This window comes from Carassius carassius, chromosome 9 (genome assembly GCF_963082965.1).
Source record: "Carassius carassius chromosome 9, fCarCar2.1, whole genome shotgun sequence".
Classification (NCBI taxonomy): Eukaryota; Metazoa; Chordata; class Actinopteri; order Cypriniformes; family Cyprinidae; genus Carassius; species Carassius carassius.
Window position 1 is genome coordinate 5,167,275 of NC_081763.1, and position 12,346 is coordinate 5,179,620.

The following is a 12,346-nucleotide window of genomic DNA, read 5'->3' on the forward strand; positions in this document are numbered from 1 at the left end:
GAAAAGACTCATCAAACACCCTGCACTTTATTGTATCCTTATGCAAATCTAGATATGTATTATTATGGGCACATATTTTTAGCTGATTATCAGAACAGACAGCCATATGTGACAGACGTCAAACTACAGTATGCAGTCCCAGTGACATTCTTTTAAGATTCTTATAAATACATAATTAGTAATATTTATGTGATGTAGTTAGTGTAATATATTATATTAAACCATGATGTATAGATATATTTATTTTTCATCATTTTGTTAGCTCACCAGTTCGCAGAACTGTAACAACGTAAGTCTATGTGCTTGTTGAGCACTAAATTATTCTGAACAATAACAATGTCTTTTTTATAGTGTCATCTGCAGCTGTGATTGTAACTCTTCCTCCACTTGTTGATACTTTACGCTCCTAAACGGTTTCAAACGGACACACGTGAAGTTATATATCACGCGCGCCTTTAATATGTTTTAAAATAAAAGTCACACGCATCGGCGTTCTGCCTGTTACCGTGATGTACCTTGGTTTAGTCAAATTTTCACTCTCTTTTTACTGTAAGCTGAGTTAAGTTATTTCGTTGTTTTTTCTACTTCGTGTTTTATATGATGTCACGTGCGCCTTTTCACTTTTATTCTGAATATTTTTACTCGCCATGACGCGGGAAAAGACCTCATTATTCGTGGCTTCAGTCCGTTTCTCGCGAGAAGCGTTTCCGTTTCCTAGCAACCATACAATCACACGTGAAGCAAACCCTTGTCACTGCTGTGTAGTCCATAAACATTTATTATGAATCTGTGGCATGTTTAGATAAGTTTGATTTTTATGGAATTTATTTAGTTCGTTTGTCTGTTTTCAAACGATGAATTGCATCCATCAGAAACGGGTAAAAGCCGTTAGTTATAGTTATAAAGGAATTAGATCGATCTTTCTTAACTTAAGGGGTTTTGTGTAACTTAACCGGCTACTGTAGTGTAAAAGCTCGTCTCACGTTAAAGCCTACTGATAAACATATTAACTTACATTAACCAAAACAGTTAACATTCATTTAAAATTGTGCAATTTTACAGTAAAGTTAACGACCAAACAAATGGGCTATATATCTATAAATATCAATTATTTAGCCGTGCAAACGGTTGTAATAGGTCGACAGACTGCTGTTTGTTTCCAGCAGTACGTTACAGATGGCGTTTTTCTTCCACGGGACGGCGTCATACACCCTCGTAATGAGTGACGAGTGGCCAGTGTTGACGTCAGTGTAAGTGAGAGGAGAGACGCAGCTGAACGCGTGCAGTAGACGCGTCGCGCAGCGGAGGAGACACACACACCTGAGGAATAGCGGCGCGATGGCTGATCGTCTGATACAGATCAATGACTCTTCCGCCGTTTTCAATCGATTCGCGCGGAAAGGAGCTCTGCGGCAGAAGAACGTGCACGAAGTTAAAAACCACAAATTTACCGCTCGGTTCTTCAAGCAGCCTACATTCTGCAGCCACTGCACCGACTTTATCTGGTAACATACTCTGCATTCAGTAACGTTACTTATGTATTACCTGTGAAACTTTGAGAAATTGCAGTCTTGAGTGTTTGGTTTTACAGGTGTCAATCATTTCTTACTTTTATAGCGGCAGGCACAAGACGGTCTTCCTCAGTAATAGCTAAAAAACTAGTTTTCCTTTCAAATGAAATTGAGGTGCATACATGAATAAATTAGCATGCTAATGTGTTTGCATTTTCAGTTTGTGCTTGAACTAGAAAAAAAAATAGTTCGGTGCTAGAACTATTTATTTGGCATATTGTAATGTATATTTACTAAATTAACTGCATGGTTTGTTTTCATGACTTGTGTACAATCTTGAATGTTTTGAAAGGTGTCAGTCATCTCTTACTTTTATAGTGGCAAACAATAGTCTTTATCAGTAATACATGAAAAATGTTGAAAATATGAGGAGATATTTTTGTAGTGGTGCCACTGCATGAAGCCACTTGATTTTATTTGTCACAGTTTGTTTTGTATAATATTATCGTTATTGTTTTCATTCATTCTATAGTATTTCAACAGGCTTGCATGTTATTATTGTCATACATTTGCAATAATAATAATAATAATGAATACATTTAAATCCTTTTAACAAAAAATCATTTTGAATATGTTTAATTTAATCTTAAAGACAGTCGGTTACAGGTAATGATAATGAGCTATTAATGCACATCCAGAAAACCATTTCATGACATCATCAAACTAGATTTGCTGAACAGATGTTTGGTATTTTTCAAGCATTTTATTTAGCATTTTAAATAAATAAATAAATAGAAAAATCCTAGGAAAGGGGGGGGGGGTTGTTTTAAAACAATGAAAGTTATCAAATTATGCAGCTTTGTCAAGTCACCTTTAAACAAAAAGATGTCACTAACACAGTTTTTTTTTCTTCTTCTTTTGGTTTTCTGTCTTTCTCAAATGCAACTCTACAGGGGATTTGGAAAACAAGGTTTCCAGTGCCAAGGTACTGTGTGTGTGTGTGTGTGTGTGTGTGTGCGCGCTGTAGTGAGAGGTGTGGGTTAGTGTCACTGATTCTATCACTGATGCATGTTTACTACTCTACTACACTATATCAGGGTAGATAAGGACGTTCAGTACAACCGTGTTGCGTTTATTTCATCATTGTGAATGAAATATGAACACATAATCTGGATAATGTGTAAAGAACATTTTAAATCTTGGCTCTGCTATGTTGGCTTCTGATAAATATAAAAGGGTTTTGAAGAATACTGCGTGGCTTTAAGCTCTTTTTTTGCGCAGTTTTGCGAATTCTGTGCTTCTGTTACATCATCCCTTGTTGTACTTGACTTTTCTTTACTGTATTTTTTGCACCAAACCCAGCCGTGAACCCTAACGAACACATTTGATGAATGAGTTAGAATAGGAAGCCAGAGTCAAGCGCTTGACCTCAGCTAATAAGATGGTTGTTTTCAGGCTAACACTGTATCCTAAAGGTCTACCAGTCGTTAGTTAGTTTTGCGTCTGATTCGAAGATGGCAAATAAGGATATACTGTAGGAAATGCAGAACGTTTGTAGCTGAAGGATCTAAGGGTCCTTACATGCATCAAGAAAGCAATCATATGTTGTGTTTTTATTTTCTTGTTCCCTGGACTATTAGACCGAGTCCTAACCAGGTGTGACAAATCAAGCGATTTGAAAGCCTTCAGAAAGCATCTCAGGAGACAGGTACTGAAGCTAACATTGAGTTTGGACGTGTCTTGATGCCTTCCTACCTTGGAATGCGTCCTCCGAAGGCAGTGTTTTTCAGTTTTCGGATGCAGCCTTAGAGTCTCCTGGAGAACTACAGTCCTGCAGATTCCAACTCCAACCTCAATCAAACACACCTGAAACACATAATCAAGGTGTTCAGTGTTTTAGACAGGTGTGTTGAAGCGGTGCTGGAACTCAAGTCTTTAGGATGGTAACTACATTTCGCAACCAAACATTTGTCACAATTGATGCAAAAATAATGTAAAATCACGTTAGTATTCTTGTCAAAAACGGTAGCACACAAAAAGCTTGCAATCCAAGTTGTCTGTACAATGATTTTCAGTAAAAATAATAGAACATAAACAAAGAAGAATATAAAGGAGAGAATGGCTGCTTGCTGATGTTGCAGGTCTATTATGACTGCTCCCCCTGATCTTTCCCTGGCCCTGTATCTTGTCTCTCATTGGCTGTAGGGTCGTTGCCGATGTCATTTCCAGTCAAAACATTCATTTCACACTGCAGGACTGTGCATCGCCAAATATCTCATGGCATCAGCACTTCTCTTTTGCCTGCAGTTTCGGGCATTTCTCTGTGATTTCCATTAAACCATCAGACAGCGAGTGAAAATTGGGGCTAAAATCATGCAGTGTGAACTCAGCATAACTAACCAACAGCAGGGTGAGATCCCTGGTTTAGATAAATTACAAGGGTTAAAGACTTGACTTGCTATAACAACATCACTTGTCAGAGCTATTGTTCAGCAATAACATGCATGGTATTAAAATAAAATAAAATTGGCCTCAGCACCCCTAAAATCATTGATGTTTATGATATCAGTACTTAAAACAGGGAATCTTTTCATCTTGGCTCTTGGGAATCATTGAGCTGAACTACAGGATGACACAAGAGCTGGCAGACTCGGTGGTCACAGATGGCAAAGGTATTTTGTGTATCATGTTTGTGTATCTTCCTGTCAACTGGACATTTGCCATGGAAGATGGTCAAGTTTTTGAGGATGTGTGGGTGCATCAGTGAATCTTTTTCCAAAGACCTCTGCAGTGTTGGACCAGATACATACATTGTATTAGTACATGAGAGTGAATGGCTGGTCAAAGCATTGTAATCATGTGGTCCTGATGTGCATGCATTCCTTAGTATTCGTATTGGGGTTTCACAGGATTTTCTTTTTTTTTCAATTTTATGCAGACCAAAATTCTTCAGATTTTCTCAAAAATGCATGGAATTTCTGCTTTAGTGTGCTGTTAACAAACTTTAAAACTGAAAATATCAGTGCCATCGTCAAAAGTGATGTCCGCAGCTCGTACAGAAATCACTTCCAAACCAAGCATCTTTCTGTTGGTCAGCTTTTTGTTTGTGTGACCAACTTGAATATTAGCAGACTTGTGTAGAGCAACGGTAAATGTGACCCCACCGCACATGTTTCTGAGTGAAACATGGTATTGTGTTTATTTACACTGTGTCTTGGTGTTTTCAGTAGTGGAATGGCTCTGTTCACTGTAAATGCTGCTCCACATAAACACCATCTCTACTGTGCACCTTAAGACCCTTTCACACGGCACGTTGGACCCAGAAAATTGGCACAACATTGCCGGGTCGCCTTCCGTGTGAACGCAAACACTTCCCGGGATTGATTCCGGGATCGATCCCGGGTTGGGGACCTAGTAACATTGCCGGGTTCAGTCCTGGAACGAGCTCTGTGTGCACAAAAGCCAGAACGAATGCTGTAAAAGGTTGTCGTAGTGACTCTTCTACCAGGAGTTTTGAAGGCAGATCAGCATTCGCGACAAAAAAAAATTCACAAACTGTAATGAAGCAGAGATCAGTTAGTTCCTAACTTTCCGCGCTGACGCTGAGATCGTTTACCAGCTTCAGTGAAAGTCAACATGCCTAGTGTTTTCGACTCGTACAGTACATGTCACATCCTGATGTCACGTGTCTTTACATATATTGCTGAAAATAAGGTACTTATGTAATAGTTCATTTATGACTTTAAACAACATGAATTGTACATTTTTTAAACTCAGCAAGACATGAAATCAGTCCTACGTTGCACATACAAGCAGTCATTGAGGTGAAAGTCCCTTGTGTTAGAGCTTTGGTGAGCATGTTTCTTGCTTATACGACCCTGTCATAACTGCTTCCTGTTTCCAAGCTCCTACCACATGGTTACATAGTCTGAGTCCTTAATTAAGTGTCATTTGCAGTCAGCATATGTTGCTCCAGGTGACTGCAACCTCAGTTCGTGCAGTAACCTGCATATCTGCATCTACTTCTTAACTGGAGAATGTGTTGCATGCAAAGAAGTTAGGACAGCATGAGAACAAGAAGAAAACTGGCTAAAACAAGCGCGTTTGCATGCTCTGAACAGGCTGACAGTAGGGCTGTTGGTGAGCTCACAGATGGCTTCACTGATGGACGGTTGGCCGTGGGAGCTGGTTGGTGTGCAGTGGAGTGCATGTTCTTGGAAGCATTAGGGAGATGTGTAATGGTGTGTAACAATGAAAAGGCTTCTGATACCTGACCAAGAGCTTTGAGACTCGTGATGAGGGACACCATACCTGTGCTCACCTGCATTTTGAGCATGTTGGTCCAAAACCTCTATAAGAGATGACTGAGATACTCCTGAACAAAACCAGTTTTCTGTAAAAAAAAAAAAAAATAAAAAAGTACAAAAAAAAATCCATTACTAATTATCTACAAGAAAGATAATTACTTATCATTACTAAATTACCTCAATCATTACTAATTATCCACAAGAAGTGTGTTGTGATTTTTGTGTCTACAAAGACATTGTCCTCTGCCTGTGTTTTCTTATTTTATTTTTCTATTGCTGTGCACTGGTTTCTGGACCATAGCCCTTGGCCAGTTGTCATGTTTCAACACAAAAACAATTTGCTAATGTTGCTATTGTCTATTGTCGATTACTTGGCATTGTAATTACTACACACAGTTACTGTTTATTAGCGAGCTAGTCTGTAGATGCCTAAACTAGCTTGGAAATTGTGGCCAGCCATCTAATTATTAGCATAACTATTCGTTCGTATATACAAAAATGCCATTAAAGAATAATTAACACAATAAAAAAATAAATAGCAAAACACCTCATCACTCATCTTCTGAGCTTTTGGCAGTGTTGAGCCACCCACGAGGAGATGGTCTACAAACAGTAACTGAAAATCCTGCATAGTGCACCTTTAAAGAGCTTTTATTAAGATTGAGCCATCTGCTGCTTTCATTTGCGCTCTGCCTTTATGCACTCTTTCTAGAGTGTGTGTGTGTCTGTGTTTGTGCTGTGATGAATGTGTTCTGTGTATAGGCATTCACATATGTGCTGAATGCTGCTCGAATGTGATGGTGTAATTATAAAATTAAGCATTTGACTTGTTTTTGTGGAGTTGTGAGAACTCGCATCACATCACACAGTCATTCTATCACCGATCATTGCTTATATTAGTGATTATCTGTGTCACTTAAGAATACACGTGCACATCTCTAGTTGTAGTAATATGTATTATATGTAGCTAGTGTTATGTTGTAATGCATTATTAGTAACTATTTTACAAGTAAAGTCACATTTGTAATGTTGTGGGTTATTCCATTTATATTTGTTTTTAGAATGAAGAATGATTTACTGTAGATGACTCATCTTTATCATATAATCAGAGACATGCATCTGACTCACAACTAAACGCACAGAATGCTGTCATTACAATAAAGTAGCTCACTGGTTTCAGCGAAACTAACTAGTTTGCACTTTCACCTTGTTTGTAAACGGTACACATAGGGAAGTGATGATTATATGTTGTATATGATGCCTCTTTGCTGAAGAAGCGTTAGCAAACTCTTGAGCAGTAACAGCCATTGTTTTGTGTTTTTTCGCTCTTGCCTTTAAAATCGACACGAACTGCGAAATGTCTAAATACCTAACATGTACTACGCACATGCATGACGTCACTGTTCTCAAAGATTCCCGGGTGTTTACACGGAAACAATAATGGTGGCGTATTCGAAAACTTGCACTTTGAAACCCGTTTTCAATAATATGCTTTTTCAGTCCCCAAACTTTGTGTAAACGAACATGCAAAAGGCATAAAAAAAGATTCCCATTTTTGGCTGAAAACTTTGTTGTGTAAACAGCCCCTCAGACTAGCTGGTGTTTGATTTCCTTTTAAGGGGTCTCCCAGCCTGACCTTGTAAAAAATGCTCCAAACCTCTCTAAGACCAGCCGGACGAGTCTGGGGCCAGCTAAGACCACCAAACTGGTTTGGTCTGAATTAAGCTGCTTGGTTCATCAGGGACAGACATCAGACAGACACCAGCTGCTCTCCACCCTCACTCTACCTACAGTAATGTGCAGTGCTCATGGGTACTGTGCTGTATTCTGTTACAGAACATTAGGAATATGATGAGAATCTCTGTTTAGCCTCAGTACTCGCTGGAAATAACAATGTCAATGCTAATTTTCTATGGACTCTTCTGTGGAAAGATTATTTGAGTTTATCCGATTTTCTCTCTCACTCTTTTCCACTTTTCTCTGAAAGCTTCCTTACTAGCATCTGTGGAGTCAGGTTAGCGTTATAGTATCTGGGGAAGTCGTGGCCTAATGGTTAGAGAGTCGTACTCCCAATCGAAAGGTTGTGAGTTCGAGTCCCGGGCCGGCAGGAATTGTGGGTGGGGGGAGTGCATGTACAGTTCTCTCTCCACCTTCAATACCACGACTTAGGTGCCCTTGAGCAAGGCATCGAACCCCCAACTGCTCCCCGGGCGCCGCAGCATAAATGGCTGCCCACTGCTCCGGGTGTGTGTTCACAGTGTGTGTGTGTGTGTTCACTGCTCTGTGTGTGTGCATTTCGGATGGGTTAAATGCAGAGCACAAATTCTGAGTATGGGTAACCATACTTGGCTGAATGTCACTTCACTTTCACTTTCACTTTCATTGCTTTAACTGTAATATGTTTGTCTGAAAAAAAAATTATACTAGAAATTTGTGCGGCTTCTACTTATCGATCGCTGTCTGTCAGGAGCGCTATACTGCATCATTACACAAACAATCTAACGTTACCCTGAAGAGGACAGTTTTCCATTGTTTATCATGATGGGCAAAGTCTCTGAACTTCTGATCACCCCCTGTATATTTGGATAGCACGAATAGTGTACCTTGTAGTTAGAAAAGCGAGATCCGCTCACCTGTGCATATAACAGACTGTCATCGGTCTCCTCCTTTTTAGTAACTTCATCATCTGATCCTTCATCTCTGGATGTGAAATAGTCATAGTGAAATAATAATATAACATCACTATCACCATCTCACGATATAAAAACAATTATAATAATAAATAAAACTTTGCGTGGTGTAGTTTACACTGGTGGGAAATGTGCATTGATGCACTTTTATTATATATGTTACGTGATTTATTAATATAAAATATCGTTTTCAATTCCAAATAGACAAAATCAAGTCCTGCTTTCTTTTCTCACTGAATACATTAAATCACAGAAGTCAACTGAGATTCAAAGAGCTTAGACGGAAAGAAGAGAAGAGGCCGTTTGATAGCACGCAACCTTCTCGTCGTTCTCTGTCCTAATTTGGCTCTGTTTTGTCTGGGTTTCTCTTCTTCAAGGGTCTGTCATCACCACTGTGCTCTAACTGCTCTCTGTTAACAGCATAGCTTTGTGTCTGCCCTCTTCAGCACTGACACAGAATAAATCTGCTGGCTAATGCATCGTCTCCTTCTGGCCTTTGAAATCAGGTGCCACTTTATTTGGGAAGTCTTTCCATGTCCAGAAATGAAGAGAGCTGTGCTGTGACTGAAGGACGAGCTTGTTTGAGCCGCTAGGGCAAGGGCAATGTTAACAGTCTGACAGTGTGCTTTGAGTTGATGTGCGAGAGCGGTGGAAAACACAAGTGGATGTTTTCGTCACAGAGTGAGCAGTAGCAGATGCGAGAGGACCTTTAGTGGCACAGTAACGGTTCTGGAAGATTTCCTTCACTATCTCTGTTTAAGTTGGCCTTTCGATCAGCTGTTAAAAATTAGATTAGACCTTGGATAAGAGCAACTGTGCCCAAATTTCAGACACATGAAACAATTCATGCCCTCATTTACGGTATATCCCTGAGAGGGACTCATACCAGCTGTTCTTTTCCATTGCTTTTTTATGTAAATGTTCACGGTGTGTGTGTGTTCACTGTTCTGTGTGTGTGCACTTTGGATGGGTTAAATGCAGAGCACGAATTCTGAGTATGGGTCACCATACTTGGTTGTATGTCACGTCACTTCCACTTTCACTTTTCTATATTAAAATAAAGAATATTTATAATGCAGTGCTGTTGTCACCACTTAGAATACTATTAAATATGTTGCGTGCATTATTCTGTGTAATAAGTCACATCATTTCACAGAAGGATTTATTTGAAACACATTTAAAAAAAACTTTATTAAATGTGGTATTTTCACGTGCTTTCAGACTGAGCAGTATTTACTTCGCTTTCGATTAATCATGCAGCCATAGTATATATAACTATTTTTATTTTAAAAAGGCAAGAAAAATCCTGTTTTTCATTAAATGAAACAGCAGTTTAAACTATACTGTGTATGGAAAATACTTGCATCTGAATTATTTGTTTCATTTGAAGTGACAGAAATGTGTTTTAGGGCAGCTAAAGTGTTTATGTGTCTGCTTGTCCCAGCCGTCTCTCTTCAGCAGTATGCTAATGGGTTTCATTTGAACGTCTATCTTCAGAGGCCTCTGCCAAATTAAGAGCCCTTGCACCACTCTGCTGCACTTCCTGTTTGCTTTGATGTCTCTCAGAGCCGTACCCTCCATTACCACATCCCTCTGTCAGATATCCCAAATGATATGTGCCACAGCAGACAAGGCCTGTGGGAAGGATTTTGAAGACACATTACAGCGATGTTAGCCTCGTTACGAGAGCAGGCCTAAATTTGAAAGCTTGTTTCATGAACCCATTGACTGAACACCCCAGAGCACCATATGATAGATGTTTAGCTTTGCCTTAAGTAGATTTTTTTTCTGACATATTGGTGCTTTATATTTCACTTGGATGTTATAAGTTGCACTGAGTAAATATAGCTGCATAAAACCAAAACTGTTTCTTCATTTCAGGCTGCAAAGCAACAAAATGTGATTGTTTTAAAGTGAGGTGATTATTTTCCATACCCACTGTATGTTAATACATTAAATTGGCATCTTGATGAATGGTGACAGAGTTTGGCTGTTCTGTGTTGAGTCCTGAACTGTAGTGTAGGAGGGGAGCACTTCACCTCATCTCAGAGTACAGCTGAGCTCATTAACCAATCAGTCGGCAGAAGTGAGGGGGCGGCGAACACGAGCTGTGATGAGAACGTGAAACAATAAACAAGTTACACAACGGCCTGCACTCCTTCTCAGAAGTCGAACTCTTAAGATGGTTTGCTCTGCTATTATTTGAAGATAATAGAAGGATTTTCTGTGCTCCTATTAGGGCTGGATGATTAATCGAAAAGCAATCGAAACCGAAATTCAGAACCTCTAACTGACTTAATTTTCCCATGTGGGTTATTTCGTTTTTTTAATCCTGTTAATACGTCCCCCTAAAAAAACATACTAGCGCGTGTGTAGCCACATGACTCTGCCCCGTCCAGTCAGTGGCATAAAAGCAAAACATGGAGGTGAACGCCGGCCGGTTCAACACATAGTGATGGCGCGCGAGCGGTGAGCCTTGCGTCTAGGGCTGCAACTCACGATTATTTTGATAATCGATTAATCTGTCGATTATTTTTACGATTAATCGGTTTATGTACTTATATTTTAGTTTTTTCCATTTTTTCCCCAAGTAAATTATTAATAAATGGTCTTTATCAGCATTGATTTTTTAGAGATTTTAACCATTTTGCACTGTCATATCCTCATCAAAAATATACCTGGAGTTGTTTTATTGTGTTAGTAATCCTTTGTCGAACTCTTCTGCAATCAGAACACTGACCCATACTCTAGCAAATTTCACAAGTAGATTTCAAATAATGTTTTCACCATGGCAGTCCTTAGAGCTCCTAAAGTAGTTTAACATCCCGAACAAAGCTTATTAAGGAATCTTTCAGAACATATTTTCACGAAGAATAAGGATAAAACAGAATAAAATTGCAGTGCATTGTATTTTATTATTTACTGGGAAACAGCTTTATAGCTTATGCTGTGAAATTGTAAACAATCCTTCGGAAAAAGTGCCAATGGCATAAAACCTGAATGGAACTCACAGTTTAAAGTAAAATCCATCAGAAGGTTGTCCAGAAAAAAAAATTGGACACAGAAAAAACCTGCTGTGTGAAAAAGAGCAGTGAATACTTAGAAAAAAAGTGCATTTCAAATATCTTTAAACATTTACCTCTCTCATTCAGTCATAATTGGACTGCAGGACTGAATTTTGAACTGGTAAACGACAAACTGATCACAGAACATGTTTGTAAAGCTTTAAATGTTAACTGTTAAAAAGCAATGTTATCAGCTTTTACGACTAAACATTTGCAAACAACATTGTACTGGAGAATCTGCACAAATGAAAGTCTTAGGGGCCGTTCACAAATCGCGCCTAAAAACGCGTGGAAAACGCTAGGCTTTCTCCTCCTTTCCAAAGCGCTCGTGCAGAAGCGCCCCTGAGGCGTCTGCCTTTGCTAAGCAACCATGACGTGCTCTCTCCTTGAAGACGCGGAAATTTCAGCAAAGGATAAATGGATTTGCAGCTCAAAAAATCGCTTGCAGTAGCTCTGCTACTAAATTTATTTCAAAATGGAAATCCATATACAACTATGATCAGCTGTTCCTTTCATCTTGACTGAGCTTTTAACGTTGTTAGGGGAAAGGATGAAGCTGATTGGTTAGTTCTTGTCACATGACCCGCGGGTGCACTTGCGGCATTCTGAAAAGTTGAAATGTTTTTAACTCGATGCGGTACGGTGTTGGAAATAACGAACTTGAGCGCGCAAAAGACGCGATATGTGAACGTCCCCTTAAACAGTTCAGTAGTGCAGAGTTTACAGGTTACTCTTCTTTTTTGAAGGCTCAAAGTAAAGTACTCCCACATCAT

The 12,346-nt window shown here is 39.2% G+C and overlaps 1 protein-coding gene across 2 annotated transcripts in view; it reads left to right on the top strand.

The window, feature by feature from the left end:
* The first annotated feature begins 1,236 nt into the window (after positions 1-1,236).
* Positions 1,237-12,346, top strand: part of LOC132148775 (protein kinase C alpha type-like) — a 169,096-nt gene continuing 157,986 nt past the window's right edge. For both annotated transcript variants that reach the window (XM_059557477.1, XM_059557478.1), the window contains exons 1-2: positions 1,237-1,505; positions 2,465-2,496. In XM_059557477.1, coding sequence (XP_059413460.1) covers positions 1,339-1,505; positions 2,465-2,496 — 199 coding nt within the window. In that variant the 5' untranslated portion in view covers positions 1,237-1,338. The remainder of the gene's footprint in view (positions 1,506-2,464; positions 2,497-12,346) is intronic.